At 34.1% G+C, this 15,361-nt stretch overlaps 3 protein-coding genes and 1 long non-coding RNA gene across 6 annotated transcripts; 3 read left to right on the top strand and 1 right to left on the bottom strand.

Annotated features, from left to right (window-relative positions):
- Positions 368-3,821, top strand: LOC109346724 (sucrose transport protein SUC8-like). Of its 2 annotated transcripts, none has more exons than XM_019586454.1 (4): positions 368-1,713; positions 2,952-3,015; positions 3,124-3,189; positions 3,224-3,243. In XM_019586454.1, the coding sequence occupies exons 1-4, from the start codon at positions 442-444 to the stop codon at positions 3,226-3,228; spliced, it is 1,407 nt and encodes a 468-aa protein (XP_019441999.1). In that variant the 5' UTR covers positions 368-441; the 3' UTR covers positions 3,229-3,243. The 2 variants fall into 2 exon arrangements, with proteins under 2 accessions (XP_019441999.1, XP_019441998.1); XM_019586453.1 differs by lacking the exon at positions 3,224-3,243 and adding an exon at positions 3,287-3,821 and having other exon boundaries at positions 369-1,713; positions 3,124-3,167.
- On the bottom strand, positions 1,770-2,283 carry LOC109346726. The gene is made up of 2 exons (XR_002107550.1): positions 2,185-2,283; positions 1,770-1,846 (listed from the first exon to the last, which is right to left on the bottom strand). It is a non-coding gene; the product is annotated as an uncharacterized LOC109346726 (long non-coding RNA).
- On the top strand, positions 5,659-10,399 carry LOC109346723 (putative CCA tRNA nucleotidyltransferase 2). 2 transcript variants are annotated; one of them, XM_019586452.1, is made up of 16 exons: positions 5,659-5,771; positions 5,814-5,987; positions 6,065-6,195; positions 6,289-6,406; positions 6,694-6,749; positions 6,999-7,048; positions 7,145-7,243; positions 7,356-7,465; positions 7,627-7,754; positions 7,867-7,933; positions 8,085-8,168; positions 8,582-8,644; positions 8,765-8,909; positions 9,177-9,335; positions 9,954-10,048; positions 10,133-10,399. In XM_019586452.1, the coding sequence occupies exons 1-16, from the start codon at positions 5,679-5,681 to the stop codon at positions 10,235-10,237; spliced, it is 1,677 nt and encodes a 558-aa protein (XP_019441997.1). In that variant the 5' UTR covers positions 5,659-5,678; the 3' UTR covers positions 10,238-10,399. The 2 variants fall into 2 exon arrangements, with proteins under 2 accessions (XP_019441997.1, XP_019441996.1); XM_019586451.1 differs by having other exon boundaries at positions 5,661-5,987.
- LOC109346722 (protein disulfide-isomerase 5-2-like) lies at positions 11,007-14,746 on the top strand. The gene is made up of 5 exons (XM_019586450.1): positions 11,007-11,322; positions 11,755-11,858; positions 12,014-12,384; positions 13,551-13,852; positions 14,268-14,746. The coding sequence occupies exons 1-5, from the start codon at positions 11,110-11,112 to the stop codon at positions 14,586-14,588; spliced, it is 1,311 nt and encodes a 436-aa protein (XP_019441995.1). The 5' UTR covers positions 11,007-11,109; the 3' UTR covers positions 14,589-14,746.

The raw sequence follows: 15,361 nt of genomic DNA, 5'->3' as shown, positions 1-15,361 counted from the left end.
TTACAATAAGTAATACTAAAAAATTATTTTCTGTTTTTGTGATTTTTTTCTTAACTAGTTGGCACTTCTTGATAGGATTGATATATAATGAAACATCAAATCTTGGGGCAGGTGATCTCCATTCAATTATGTTACACCATTTAACCTTCACTCACATATTGAGATCATATATCCCGAATGACGTCTCATTCCATATCTCAAGCCAATCAAAATATGACTTTTTGTTATATTTTAATTTTAGAATTTTTCTTTTATTCACGTAGTAAAATGTGATATCATTGTCCTCACTCACCACCTTACCTACAACACTTTTCTCAATGTTATAGTCATCAGATTCTCCAACCCATTATATAATAACCCCCAACTCTCTCAACACTTCCCAAACCATAACCCATAACTCATATTCACAAACACACTTAGACAGACACACACACGTTGATAATGGAGCCTCTCTCCAAAAACAATACTAACAACAACCTTGTTAAGCCTTCTCTTAATGTTGAGACTTTGGACCCTATTGAGCCAAGTCCTCTACGTAAGATCATTGTTGTTGCTTCCATAGCTGCTGGTGTTCAATTCGGTTGGGCACTTCAACTTTCTCTGCTCACTCCTTATGTGCAGTTACTTGGTATACCTCATAAATGGGCCTCCTTCATATGGCTCTGTGGCCCCATCTCCGGCATGCTTGTTCAGCCTATCGTCGGCTACCATTCCGATCGTTGCACCTCTCGATTTGGTCGCCGTCGTCCTTTCATCGCTGCCGGTGCACTTGCCGTTGCTGTTGCCGTTTTCCTTATAGGTTACGCTGCTGATCTCGGTCACGCTACCGGTGATAACTTGGCCAAGCAATCCCGGCCACGCGCTATAGCCATCTTTGTCGTTGGATTCTGGATCCTCGATGTGGCGAATAATATGCTGCAGGGACCTTGCCGAGCACTCCTTGCTGACCTATCTGCCGGAGATCACCGGAAAACGAGAAACGCAAACGCGTTCTTCTCGTTCTTTATGGCTGTCGGAAACGTTCTTGGCTATGCCGCCGGTTCATTCAGTGGCCTCCACAGAATGTTCCCGTTCACCATGACGAAAGCATGCGACATTTACTGCGCCAATCTGAAAAGCTGCTTCTTCCTCTCCATCATTCTCCTTCTCACACTCACAACCGCGGCGTTGATCTACGTGAAGGAGAGAGCCCTTGTTCCTGATCAGAAAAACCCTAACGTGAAGGAAGACGGTGGGATACAATGTTTCGGAGAATTATTCGGTGCATTTCATGAACTGAAGCGTCCCATGTGGATTCTATTATTGGTGACATGTCTTAATTGGATTGCATGGTTTCCTTTCTTATTATTCGACACTGATTGGATGGGTAAAGAGATATACGGTGGGAAAGTCGGGAATGGGAAGGCTTCAAAGTCATACGATATGGGAGTCCATGCCGGAGCATTAGGGCTCATGTTAAACTCAATTGTTCTAGGTGTGACATCACTTGGGGTTGAGTTTTTGGCGCGTGTAGTTGGGGGCGTGAAGAGGTTGTGGGGGATTGTTAATTTCTTACTTGCGATTTCCTTGGCCATGACGGTGTTGGTTACTAAAATGGCGGAGCATTCACGGCAGTTCCCCGGCGGTGATGTAAACGCTGATCCTCTTCCACCTACCGGTGCTATCAAAGCTGGCGCGTTGACTCTTTTCTCAGTTCTGGGTATCCCTCTAGCGGTAAGAAAATTACTTCATATTCATTGCATGTAATTTTGTTTCATAAGGTTTTTTTGGTTGTTAAGTAATAGGGTTGGTGGAAGGTACTAAAGGTAAAAAAATAACGTGAATATAGAAAAGAGACTCCTTTTTACTAGCAATGATTCTCTCATATAATATTACACAATAACACACAAAAATGCAACATATAATAATATTTATGTTAATTTATTTATTATGAAATCACATTTTTTTTTTGTTATTGAAAATTTGAATAAAAATAATCACCTTAATCCTTGTTTTCTTTTTATGGTTTGGATGACATGTCCTCGTCTCATTTGAGTGTCACAAACCAACAAGAAAGTTTCATTTATTTAACTTTTTTTATAAAAACATAAATTAATATTTTAATATTATTTTATAAAATTGATTGGTTCAGAATATGAAAACAAGAAAATTATGAGAACCGATGATACTCCGTCTCCTTTTTACAAGAAGAAGATAATAGGAAGAGTTAAGAAAACACTTTGTCCTTTTTATAACCTTTTGGGTTTGCTAAAGCAAATGGGGTGGCCCTAGTATGAATGAAAGTCATGTGAAGTTTAGGATCCCAACCTTGGTTGTTTTTTGTGGCTGGTATAGATTTTAATAGTTGCCTTGGTCCCTCCTAGTAAAACTAAAAGAGACAGAGAATCTGGAATCTAATCCGAGGATTTTTTTTTTCTGAGTGCTACAAAACTTATTTGGACTCTACTTGAAATTTTTTATTTCCTTGTTGTCATGTTTTTTGTTTGAATTGAAAACAATAACTATAAAATATTTGATGATATTGTTTTTGCTGTGATTTCTTTTATTATAAATTTTCATCATTTTGACTTTAACTATAGACCATATATAACATTAATAGACTGATTTTAGAATAAAGGTGTATAGAAGGTAGCAATATTCCCTATCCCAATTTAATCCTCTCAATAATGAAAATAAAAGAAAGCACCCTTTTACTTATCCAAATGTTAATGTCAGAGTTTATTTATTATCACTGTATTTAATACTTTGTCATATGCATAAGCTACAACTAGCATAGCTTCCCGTGATACTACCTTGTTTTAAAAAATAGCTACTTCTTTTGTCCTCTTTCATTTCTTTCCAAAGAGTGATAAAAAACAATAACAAGCCAAAGAAAAAGTTTATAAACTTTATGCATATGTAAGATAAAGTAGTAGCAAAACTAATAACAATCTTTGTTATACATATTTCAGATTACTTACAGCATACCCTTTGCTCTGGCATCTATTTTCTCCATCACTTCTGGTGCTGGCCAAGGTAAGAAGATAATCATAAACATTTATAGTTAAGCAATACTATTAAATTGGTGTATATATATTGATAGAAATCATCTTAAACTAAAGTGCTTTTGTCCAAAAAATTTAGGGTTATCTCTTGGAGTTCTCAATCTTGCTATTGTCATACCACAGGTTAGAATTAACTTCATTTCATGTTCTATCACTTAATTACTCTATTTCATAATAAGTTTAAATTAAACTATAGGGTAAATTTTTAATGACTAATTGTGTGCACACATATGTCTATATAGATGATTGTATCAGTGCTTAGTGGACCATGGGATGCTGCTTTTGGTGGTGGTAACTTGCCAGCTTTCGTGGTGGGTGCGGTGGCGGCCGCAGCCAGTGGCATATTATCCATAGTCCTACTACCATCTCCACCACCGGAATTAGCCAAGGCTGCAACTGCTACAGGAGGAGGGTTCCATTAATTAATGACTAGAAAACATGTTAATGATCTATCTCTTTTTTTGTCCTCATCATGTTATGAAAATGCTAAGAAAAGAATGTTTTTGATTTGAAGGTGTTGTGTACAAGGAAGGAATTTAGGTCCCATGAATGCTACAATTTGCCTTTTTTTGTGGCATAAATGATGACTAATAACAGTCATTTTAATTGTAAAGTTTGATGTGGCTGTACATAACCCTGTTGAATCAGGACCAGCCTTGTCTTTTATTTATATAATATTTGGTACTTTTTGGGTGCTCATGGGAATGTAATGTAGTGATAAAGCATCTTGCATGGATGGTTAATCCATTAATAATACATTTGGGAGAAAATTCTGCATTTGGGTCTCACTACTTTGCCATTCTCTAGGGTTTAATTACTAGTGTTATATAATAACAAGAGGAATCTCTTTTATCTCCATTATGAGTTATCAAATTCCTTGTGCTTATTTTTCAATCTTTTTATATAATAATTACTACAATTTCAGTGCTAAGAATTTGTTTCTAGTATTGTTTCTAGTATTGGTAGAGTTGCAATAATCTGATTCCATTGTCAATTATTTCTGCTATAGATTCCACCTGCTCCCATTTTTTATGTATTAAAAAAATGGAACCGATTATATTGAGTTTTAAATTGTTTATTGCTTTCATGGTTGAACAATAATATGAGGAATTCTTAATAATTTAAGGTCATCAATTTTGGGTCTGTTTCTTATTTTCGTTTCTTCTTAAGTTTTTACCCATATTTATGAAAGAATAACTCTGGACCTAACTTAAATTCTTGGATTAATCATGTCTTCTAAGTTGCTTGGCCCTAAAATAGAAAAAAGTTACATAATTGGAAATAGTCACTAATCACTAGTATATATTCTAACTGAGAATATCATTAATGAAGATATATTTTTTTTTATATATTCTCTCTTATATAAAGTGCATCTTCTCTTAATGAAGTTGTACTTGTGTCTTTTCTCTTTGGAATAATGATGGATTTCAGGGATAAAAATCTCTTTTAATTAATATGGGAGAATTATTACACCCGTTATCTTGTTTTCCTAAGTTAATGCATATTATAATATATTTTCAATAGAAATATTATAATTAAGATGATTAACTAAATAATTGATCATATCACTATCTTTTATATATATATATATATGATTTAGGGTGTTGTTTCATGTGAAAGCTATAAATGTTTGTAGCTTTTCACAACCTTCTAATTTATAAATAGAAGTATTCATTCTTTACTATTGCAGTTACCAATAAATGTGATATTTTAGTCATGAGAAGGAATGTTAATCTAGAAGAAGGCATGTATTAAGTTTAATCAGTTTAAATGATGAAACCGTATGGTTTGACCGAATAATTTAATATATAATTAATAGTTTTTATACATAAATATATAATTATATATAAAAAATTAGAGTAGTGTTCATTTTTTTATTTCTTAAGTGAACCTTTCAGTTTACTTCTCGGGTTAATTTAGTTTAACCAAGTTTAACATGGTTGAACCAGAATTACTTTCAAATCCAATCAACGGTCAAATCGATTGAACTGTCCAATATGGTCCAGTTCTCACAAGAGTTATGGCAAGGCAAAAGATTGGTGGTATGAATTAAAGAGGAAATAAGTATGCAATGTTATCAAAATGGGCTAAGAGCAGTGTAGGCCCACTATAACTGGACATGGGCTATTATTTTCATTATGGATTTTGTTCCTCCACATTGAATAATAGATGGTAGAAAATTCAGGTCCCTGGAAGAATTAGCTTCATATGTGAAAGGCCCAAGCTAATGACCCAATAGCCTATACCGAATACCATGCATGGAGAAGGTGTCGTGTATCTACTTATTATCAATTCTAATTAGTTGAAAAAATATTATTTATATTAAAATTCTAATTATTAAATATTTGTTTGATCAATCATAGCACATAGAGTTATACAAAAAGTGAGACATCATAACCAGGGTTGCCAACATTCTTATATAATATAACTAAATAGGCCGGCCTGTTAGGCATTGGCTTAAATGGCCTAAAGTCTGACCTATTAAGCTAAATGGGCTTTTTTAGAAAGTCTGACGTAACACTGTTATAGGCCAGATAATAGGTTCATGATAGGTGGTCTGACCTATTTCCACCGGTCCATATAAGAATAATATAAAATGCATGAAGATTGAGTTTATTTGAGAGAAAGATTCCCATGAGACTAGGTTTGAAAACCGCTACAAACCTTGTTGTTGTGGTTCCTAGAGCCAGAACTAGAAGCATCATTAACTTCACCCTCTTCCGAACCATTACTACAAATCTCGTTCTTCATCCCTTTCTCCGCACTCCTAAAACGCCGTCGTTTCACTCTTCCCTCTCATCACCAATGTCTACACACCAAGTTCGAGACAATATCCAACTCTCCGATGTAGAGAAGAGAATCTTCGATAGGCTTCTCGCCACTCTCCGCCACTTCAACCTCCAAACTCACCTCCGTGTCGCCGGTGGCTGGGTTCGCGACAAGGTCTCTCTCTCTCTCTCTATACTCAAGCAAAATCAATTAATAAATTATTAGCCCTAATTGTTGTTTCATTATTGCAGCTTCTAGGAAAAGAATGCTATGATATTGATATTGCACTTGATAAGATGATGGGAACTGAGTTTGTTGATAAGGTTAGGGAATATTTGTTATCTATTGGTGAAGATGCACAAGGTGTTTGTGTTATTGAAAGGTATCTATCTTTGACGTTTTTTTATCTTATTTTCATTCTCAATTTTCCACTATTAGTTTCATATATATACAACATTGTTTAATTTAATTGCAGCAACCCTGACCAGTCAAAGCATTTGGAAACAGCAAGGATGAGATTATTTGATATGTGGATTGATTTTGTTAACTTAAGGAGTGAAGAGTATACCGAGAATAGCCGCATTCCCTCAATGGTTTCTATCTATTTTTTGTTTTCCTCATGTTTTCTTTTAATAGTTTGTATTTTCTTTTGTGTGGCCAATTTTAGTTATGTCAATTCTTTCTAAGTTGGAATCATGTTCAAGCAGTATTCTCATAGTTACTTGGTTAACTGCTTAAGAATCAAGCTGTCTGAACGTTTTCGATGTTTTCCACTTTTGCTTGACATTGAAGCTAACTTTTTTGTTAAGATAGGCATGCATTCTATCCGCAGTTTGGAATATGTGATTCTGGAGACTAAAGTTTACTTCTTGTCTAACAGCAAAAATTTGGCACACCTGAAGAGGATGCGTATAGGAGGGATTTGACTATTAACAGGTAAAATTTCTCTATATTTTTCCTTGATAAAAGAAGAATAAGACAACTTAACAAGTACAAGAGTATGGGAAATTAAAAAAATTAAACTATGCTTAATTTTTCGAATGCTTATGCTCATGGAGTGAAGCAATTAGGAATTGTACATGTCTGTATCTTTATATATGTTGTTTTGAGTCTGCTCCAATATTCCCTCCTTTTGCACACATTCTAGAAAATAGCTTCATTAAACAATACAGTTGTTCTTTACAGCTTATTCTACAATATCAACACCAACTCAGTGGAAGATTTTACTAAGAGAGGTTAGAATGGATCTTTTTCCCTAAAGAAGTATTATAAGAGCTATTTGACAACCTTCTTTTATTTTTCCATCTAATAATCTCTTTGGCACTCTACAGGGATCTCAGACCTTAAATCTGGAAAGATAGTAACTCCCTTACCTCCAAAGGCCACATTTCTTGATGATCCCTTACGAGTTGTTAGAGCCATTCGATTTGGTATATTGAAAATTTCATTCATATATCATGTGAAGTTTTTCTCCTAGGATTTAAATGAAGTTTGCACATATTTTCCTGCCACATTGAACATACCTATTTTTATTATTTTTAGGTGCTCGATTTGAATTTACTCTAGATGAAGATCTGAAACAAGCTGCTGCATGTGATGAAGTAAAGGATGCGTTAGCTGCTAAAATTAGCCGAGAGCGCATTGGAACAGAGGTATGTTCTCTCTCATCCATTCCTTTGGGTGAGATGGCCTAAGATATTATTTTCATTTTTACAGTGCTATCAGAATTTCTTATGGGTAAATTGCTTGTAGTATTTGGCTGTACTGAAAATGTAGCCATTTATACCCACGTTTCTTTCTCTCTGATGTGTAGATTGATCTTATGATGTCTGGAAATCAACCTGTCAAAGCAATGACTTATATTTGTGATCTCACAATATTTTGGATTGTATTCAGTCTTCCTCCTGTGTTTGAACCTGCCATCTCAGATGGATGTGAAAGGTATAGTTTGCAGATGAATTGATAAAATGTTTCTTGATGGGTCGAAAGATGCATGGAAATATTGGATATTTTGTTTGTCATGGCAATTATCTAATTCGTTCACCTTATCCAGGCTTTGCATATCTCAATTGGATATCGCATGGAACCTTATCCATTTACTAGGAAAGACCACCTTTACAGTAAGTAGTGAGTTAAGCTTTCATATTTACTGTATATTATTCTTTATATTGATTGTCACACTAGAAAGTTGCACTCATTGTGGTTCCAGTACCACATGAAGTCTGTTTAATTATCTAATATGCTGATACATGATGTTTCTGTGTCTTTTAGGATGAACAAAGAAGGTTAACACTCTATGCTGCTATGTTTCTCCCACTGAGAAATACCATTTACAGAGAAAAGAAGGCTAAAAAGGTACATGCCTGTTCCTTTTCCATGTAGTATTACTTGTGATTTTGCAATGCAAGTGATTAACCTGGAACTTTGTGCTTTGAGTTGCACATGTAGCTCAATGTTTATATTAGATTTTCAACTTGAGCTTCAACAGGTACTGCTTCTACTTCAAAGGGAATTTGAAAATTAGAATTAAAATCGAACCAAACTAGGCAAGTCGTGAGCTCAAACTCACTTATACTTATTTATTCTTGGAGTGAAGCCTGAAAAGCCGCCTTGGCTCAATTCTACCTCTAGAGAGTGGGATACTACTGTCTGTGCTGTGTATTTGTTTAATGGGAGTGTCTGATCTCATTTTATTTTGTGACTACTCTTGTGGTTATCATTTCAAATGACATGATGGTTTATTACCCTAATGGGATTCTGAATTGTAGGTTCCTGTTGTCAATTATATTTTCCGTGAATCTCTCAAGCGAAAAGCTAAGGATCCAGAAACGGTCAGTTTCCGACGTGATAGACTATTACATTTATACCAGAATTTATTTCAGTGTTCCTTATTCTGATTGATTAATATTTGTGTTGGGTTAATGTGGTTGTATTTGTTCTTCAAAATCCAGGTGCTTGATTTACACCGAGCATCAAATAAATTCTTGTCATTAATTCCATGTCTTGTATCTAATGAGGATGTCCAAATTGTTGGGCACGATTGGATGACAGAATTGATTGATGTCCCTGTCTCTTCTAGAGTCCGGGTTCTAACAGGTACTGCGTTCTTGCTTTGCTAGCTTGGTATTCTATGGACGGTGTGCTTGTTAAGTAATCAAATGTCTTATAAGTTACTTTATTGAATTGCATCAGTAAAAGAAAGGATAGAAAAAGTGGGAATTCCTTAAATTATGAGGACCAAATTGAATGTAGTATTGCACTGTTATTCGTCATGCTCTCGCTTTCTTTGAAACTTGCTCCTAAGTTATTGTACATTATGAATTGTATCTGATCTGGCTAAGCTTTCATGTTTTATTTATTCAGGGTTTCTTTTGAGAGAACTTAAAGATTTTTGGCGAGTTGCATTATTGATATCCATATTATTACATCCCATTGACTTTAACGATACCGAAGATGAGTCGTCTCAGTTGAGCAAGCGAAGAGATCTGTTTAATACTGTGGAGAATTCTGTAATCAAACTAGGTGAGCTAAATGGCTCTTTTGTTAATTTTATGATATTATGTCTTTTACTTTGTAGTTAATTTTAATACTTGCTTTCTCTTATATCTTTTGAGTAAGTCAAATGTCTGTAGCATTTTTATTGAAATTTACTGCAGCTTATACTTGTTCTGTCAACCTTTTTCATGTTGATGACCCTATGCATGTGAACTTGTATTTTGTTTGTGTTATATCTAAATTTCTCAATGGGTTTAATGCTCAGTTTGGCATATGGTTTTTTCTTCCTTCTTTGTTTATACTTGAAATGCAGTCATATTAAAAAGTTAAGTAGATTGAAGGAGCATAATTTAGTTGGGTAAGGTGAAGAGTACTTGGGAGTTTACATTATGTAATGTAAAAGTGTTCTCAGATGATGCATGCATGCATGCATGATGCAACTGTTTGAATTAATGGCAATAAACATGTTTTGGTTGAAAATGTAGGTTAGGACTAGATGTAGAAAAAAATCAAAAGAAAATATTGATTGTTTTTCACTTCACAGTTTAGGACAATGATGTATTTTTGCCTGTCCAAATTGTTTGCTAGGACTCAATTTTTTTCTATTTGAAGATTGAAATAGTAACAGATTTTGGTGGATAGCAGGTCTTGAGAAAGTATGGGACGTAAAGCAATTGATCAATGGCAAAGATGTCATGAGTGTCTTGCAGCTTAAAGGAGGACCTCTTGTTAAGGAATGGGTAAGTCATTATTATGTTCACTTCATTTTCACTCAGCCTTGAAAATGGAGGGTTCTTCTCATGAGGTTTATTTTTGACTTGCAGTTAGATAAAGCAATGGCTTGGCAACTTGCCCATCCCTCAGGAACTGCAGAGGAATGTCTTGATTGGTTGAGAGAAGCAAATTCTAAGCGTGTAAAGTTGGAGTGAGTGAGTGAGTGAGTGAGTGAGGTTGAATACAACCTCCATCAATTTTCTATTCCTCACTTGCAACTTGTATAAAGCCTCAAGTAGTAGTAGCTCCTTCTATCAGGATCAATTTTTATGTAGTGATGTTCTTATACTCTTAAATACCTCACATTTTTTATTTATTTATAAAATAAACAATTAAACTCAACTTATTATTATTATTTTGCACGGTTTCCACTTGTCTATACCCTTGGAAGTTGGGATTTGGTGATTGACTTTTCCTATCTGGAATCAAGTAATAACCAATTTATATCAAATTAAAATGTCATATCAGTAGTTGCATTTTTTTCGTGATGGATACGATTCTTCCGAAGTAACATAGAAAGTGGCACAGTCCAGAAAAAAATAGAAGTGAAAATGGGGTTAATACTATCAAAAGGGAATTATAGATACTCGAATCTTGTTTTTTAATTATTGAAGTTATTTCTTTTTTGAAAAATATTTCAAAGAGAAAAGGTTTTAGAGCAAAAAAATAACTCCCAACTTTTTTTCTTCCTGAAATGAGATGGCCTCCCATTAATATAAGTTATGACATGCAATACTTTTATTTTACGGATTACAACTAAAATTTAATATAATTAAAAGAACAAAAAAGTAAAAAAAAAAAAAGAAAAAACAAGCCAACACAGCAGACAGTAACAGTGTTGTAAGGGCTGACCAAAATATTAAGGATTCATAAAGGTGAGTTCTTTTTCAAAAGGGTGAGAAAATACTTTCGGCATTATAAAAAATAAAGGTTAAGTGAGTGTCTAACGAGGTAGTAGAAAAAGTAAAGCCAAAGAACGGGGCAGTACATCGTAGTTTGGTGTTGAGATCCAACGAAAAACAAGGTGATGTTAACAAAGATGAGGTTTTTGCTAGTTATTGGTGTTGTCTTCCTGATCCACTTTTTCTGTGTTGATGCTGAAGAACCATCATTCTCGTTGGATGGGAAGGTGTTGGTGTTGGATGAATCCAACTTTGAATCCGCCATATCTTCCTTCGATCACATCCTTGTTGATTTTTACGCTCCTTGGTGTGGTCACTGCAAGCGTCTCTCTCCTCAAGTACCCACCCTTCTTTCAATCTTTCATTTCATTTTTTTCTGGGTTTTCTTCAAGTTTTTATTTTGATTTGAGAATCACTTCAAAGTTAAAATTTTGATTCATGGGTTCCCCCTTTTTACAGCGTAGTGGTTTTTGTTGTTAGTTTTTCAATATAGGATTTTTCCACTTGCTGTAGAAGCTTTAAGGATATGAATCACTGAATGAGTTAAACCTTTTTCATTAGGTACTAGGCCATTGTAGGTTTTAAATGTAATATCATTGCTGATATGCATTAAATTTGAATTATATATAAAAAGGTTATTAAGATAGAAATAGACTTCAAATTGCAACACTGCATAGCCGTTCAGTTTAATTTATTTGATTAGAGATTCCTAAGTGTGATTTCCGTTTCATTGGATATGGGGATAAAAGTTGTGATTTTCTCCCTTGCAGTTGGATGCAGCCGCGCCTGTACTTGCAAACTTGAAGAGCCCGATAGTCATAGCGAAAGTAGATGCTGACAAGTTTACCCGCCTGGCAAGAAAATATGATGTTGGGTATGATTCTCGGATCCTATTTATCGCTTGTTGAAATAAAATTTACTTTTTACTGACATTTGTGTAAGTGTTATTTTCTTTGTTTCATTAGTTATGACTTACAAACGCGATTATTACTGCAATTGAACTTATGCTGAACTAATTTTATGGTGTAGTGCATTTCCAACCATTTTGCTTTTTAATCATGGCGTCCCAACAGAATACCATGGACCAAGGAAAGCAGAGTTACTAGTTCGTTATCTAAAGAAATTTGCTGCTTCTGATGTTTCGATTCTTGATTCAGATTCTGCTGTCAGTAAGTTTGTTGAAGAAGCTGGCACTTTTTTCCCCGTATATATTGGTTTTGGGTTGGACAGTTCTGTAATAGAAAAGTTAGCCATAAAGTATAAGAAAAGTGCATGGTTTTCTGTGGCAAAGGATTTTTCAGAGGATCTCATGGTATTGTATGACTTTGATAAAGTTCCTGCGTTGGTTTCCCTTAATCCAAAATACAATGAGCAAAGCACATTCTACGGCCCCTTTGAAGGTTAGTTTATACGTGGAGAATCAAACTTACATACTTGTTACATATGACTTACTTGAACTTCTCTTCTCCAGTAGACATTGCTTCACGCCATTGAGTTTACTTTGACATATTCAAGAATATTCGCTGCATATGATAATAAATTGACAGTGAAATGATGGTTGATTTTTATATTAATAATATTTTCTTCAACAAGGCACTTTTAAGCTTAATGTGCGGTTGTTTGAAGCTTATTTCGGTATACATGCTTGATAGACTAGACCAACTTTCCTAAAAGCTTTAGCTATTAGCTAGAGGCCCAAACATGGTTTTTATAAATCTAACAAACTCGTTCACCTAAGTGAGGACAAATGGACACTGCACAGGACTTATTTTACCTTGTGTTGAGATTTGGAACCCCCATCTATGAGTGAGAATTTAGCCCTCAGCCTCAGTAATTCTTTATGGAAGGTAAGATTAACCTCTTTTCGAAGCAAAAGCTCTGGTCTGATTTTACTAGAAGTTGGCTAGATTAACACATAATCTTCCACAGGTGCTTAGGTCACCACATGCTTTATCCCAAAGTTTATAATTTTTTTTGTGCTCTTGCAGTTTAGGAAATAGTAGTCATACAGTCATCTCCTATTTTAATTTTGTAAGACAGTTGGAAGTTTTGGAATAATCTTTTTGTCCTACTATTGAGTTTGTCTGGGTCTGAATAGTTTGGAGCATTTCCTTAGTACTACTCAGTACTCACTATCCAGGTTTTTAGAAGAATAAGAAGTGTTAAGTCTTTATGGAACTAGGCTCTGCTCTTAATAAAAAACTTTTAGCTAGACTAGAATTGTGACAGAACTTGTAGCCATTGGTCTTTTTTTTGCAGCTTTTATGGGGTAGGAAGATTTTTATGGCTTCCATATGTATTTCCACCCTTGATTTCTTTGTTTGACATTTCCCAACTATCTTACTAACGTACGGTATTGGGCATAGGTATGTATCTGAACAGGTACGAAAGACGTTATGAAGTTCTTGTGTTTCTTGATAGGAACTAATGTTTGAATACTCAAACATTAGTGATTGTTCTTTTTACTTGTAAACAAATAAAGTTGGAGCTTGAATGTCAATTATTAATCTTAGATACATCGTCACAGGAATCTTTTTATGAGTTACGTTCTTGTTTTCATAAGCAGAGGAATTTTTGGAAGATTTTGTTAAACAAAACCTGATTCCCTTAGCTGTGCCTGTATCTCGTGACACACTTAAGTTGATGGAAGCTGATGATAGGAAGATAGTTTTGACAATTGTTGAGGATGAAAATGAAGAAAGATCAAGGGAGCTGGTAAAGCTATTGAAGGCTGCTGCATCTGCAAATCGCGACTTAATATTTGGTTATGTCGGAGTTAAACAGCTGGAAGAATTTGCTGAAAAATTTGATATCAGGACCAAACTACCAAAAATGGTCATTTGGGATAAAAGTGATGATTACCTTTCAGTAAGTGAATGGTTTTTACCTGAAAAGTTCTCTAAATGATATTTGGTCTTTATTTGTCTTATTTACATGCCTAGGAAATTTGAGATGGAGTTGTGAAGAAGTAAAATTTATTCTAACTATTAGAATATATGAATCATCTCTTAGTCCTTTCCAACAATCTTGATGCAGTAGTGTCACAAATTTCACTGATATATTGCTCTTATCAGTTATGAAGGAATAAAATCTGTTTATCCATCATAGAGTATCATTTTCATACTTTCATCATGTTGTTTTTAGCATCAAAGTTACTTGCATGGAAACATTAATTATTTATATCAGTTCATATCAACTTTAATATGCTGATTCTTATTTACATTTGCACTTCAAATTTCAACAATGTTGGAAGCCAACAACATTTCTTTGAAACAATTTTCAGGTTGTCGGTTCCGAAAGCATCGAGGGGGAGAATCAGTTAACATTGATCTCTAAATTTGTAGAAGGATACAGGGAAGGAAGAACCATACAAAAAACAATTAGTAGCCCTTCACTAATGAAATTTCTTCATGGATCTTTTGACATTAGAATGGTGTATTTCCTTGTTTTTATAGTTGCAGTAGTGATCCTTATTCAGAGTATCTATAATGGAGGTGATGAATACCAAAGAGTACCAAATGAAGAACATGTTCATCATTCAAGCAACTCAGTTTCAGAAGTTGAAAGCAAAGAGTACTATAAAGCTGGAGTTAAGGAAGATTAAGTTATAACACATATGTTGGCATAATCATAAGTGGATTTTTTGATAAGGATATTCTTGTTCTAGAAGGGTTTAGAATTTCCATACCTATAGATATTGATATGTGTAAATATCAGACTATGTGAATTTTCATAATTTTGAGCATTGTTATAAATTTTGCATTAGAATTTCCACGTTTTAAAAAACTTATTCCACATCTTAGTCAGTGGTTTGAATTTGTAGGTAGATCTCAAACTATAATTTATAATACTTATGTTTACTCTCAATTATCATAAGGTCCACCATGACCGCACCATCATGAGATAAACTTGCCATTTTTGTAATCAATTAACAGACTCAGCATTGAGCATATATCACATTTTCTATTGCAGAAGATAAAATAATAAGATGAAGAAATAATATTTATCTAACTTGTTTCCTTTTATGATCATGAAAATAATTAAGAAAGGAGTTCAAATTTACAAATATTTTTTATTTTCTTGATTATGGCAACTCCCTCTATTTTACTATAAAGAGACCAAAGACATTAAATACAATTAACTGGTTAAAAATTCAGGAAAATAATATATGTTTTTCATTTGACTATTTTTATTTTTAATTTATTTTTCATCATTTCCTTTTAGCTATAGTATTCTATTAGACAAAGAATCATTTAATACTCCCTTAAAATTATAAGTAGACATGTATTTTTTTTTGGTATTATCAAGGGTATCTTTTAGCTTTTGGATAAGGAACAATCTCTTTCGGAGTACATTTGTTGTTCACAGAAATCAAAT

The sequence above is a fragment of the Lupinus angustifolius genome, chromosome LG04 (genome assembly GCF_001865875.1).
Source record: "Lupinus angustifolius cultivar Tanjil chromosome LG04, LupAngTanjil_v1.0, whole genome shotgun sequence".
NCBI lineage: Eukaryota > Viridiplantae > Streptophyta > Magnoliopsida > Fabales > Fabaceae > Lupinus > Lupinus angustifolius.
Note: the sequence above shows the minus strand (reverse complement) of the source record. Positions and strands in the feature narration are given on the sequence as shown.

Bases quoted from the DNA above. Each gene is read 5' to 3' on its own strand.
- LOC109346724 (XM_019586453.1), top strand. From the start codon at position 442: ATGGAGCCTCTCTCCAAAAACAATACTAACAACAACCTTGTTAAGCCT. The intron at 1,714-2,951 runs GTAAGAAAATTA...TACATATTTCAG, and splicing joins TTCTGGGTATCCCTCTAGCG to ATTACTTACAGCATACCCTT. The intron at 3,016-3,123 runs GTAAGAAGATAA...CAAAAAATTTAG, and splicing joins CACTTCTGGTGCTGGCCAAG to GGTTATCTCTTGGAGTTCTC.
- LOC109346723 (XM_019586451.1), top strand. From the start codon at position 5,679: ATGAGACTAGGTTTGAAAACCGCTACAAACCTTGTTGTTGTGGTTCCT. The intron at 6,196-6,288 runs GTATCTATCTTT...ATTTAATTGCAG, and splicing joins GGTGTTTGTGTTATTGAAAG to CAACCCTGACCAGTCAAAGC. The intron at 8,169-8,581 runs GTACATGCCTGT...TCTGAATTGTAG, and splicing joins GAGAAAAGAAGGCTAAAAAG to GTTCCTGTTGTCAATTATAT.
- LOC109346722 (XM_019586450.1), top strand. From the start codon at position 11,110: ATGTTAACAAAGATGAGGTTTTTGCTAGTTATTGGTGTTGTCTTCCTG. The intron at 12,385-13,550 runs GTTAGTTTATAC...TTTCATAAGCAG, and splicing joins ATTCTACGGCCCCTTTGAAG to AGGAATTTTTGGAAGATTTT. The intron at 13,853-14,267 runs GTAAGTGAATGG...AACAATTTTCAG, and splicing joins AAAGTGATGATTACCTTTCA to GTTGTCGGTTCCGAAAGCAT.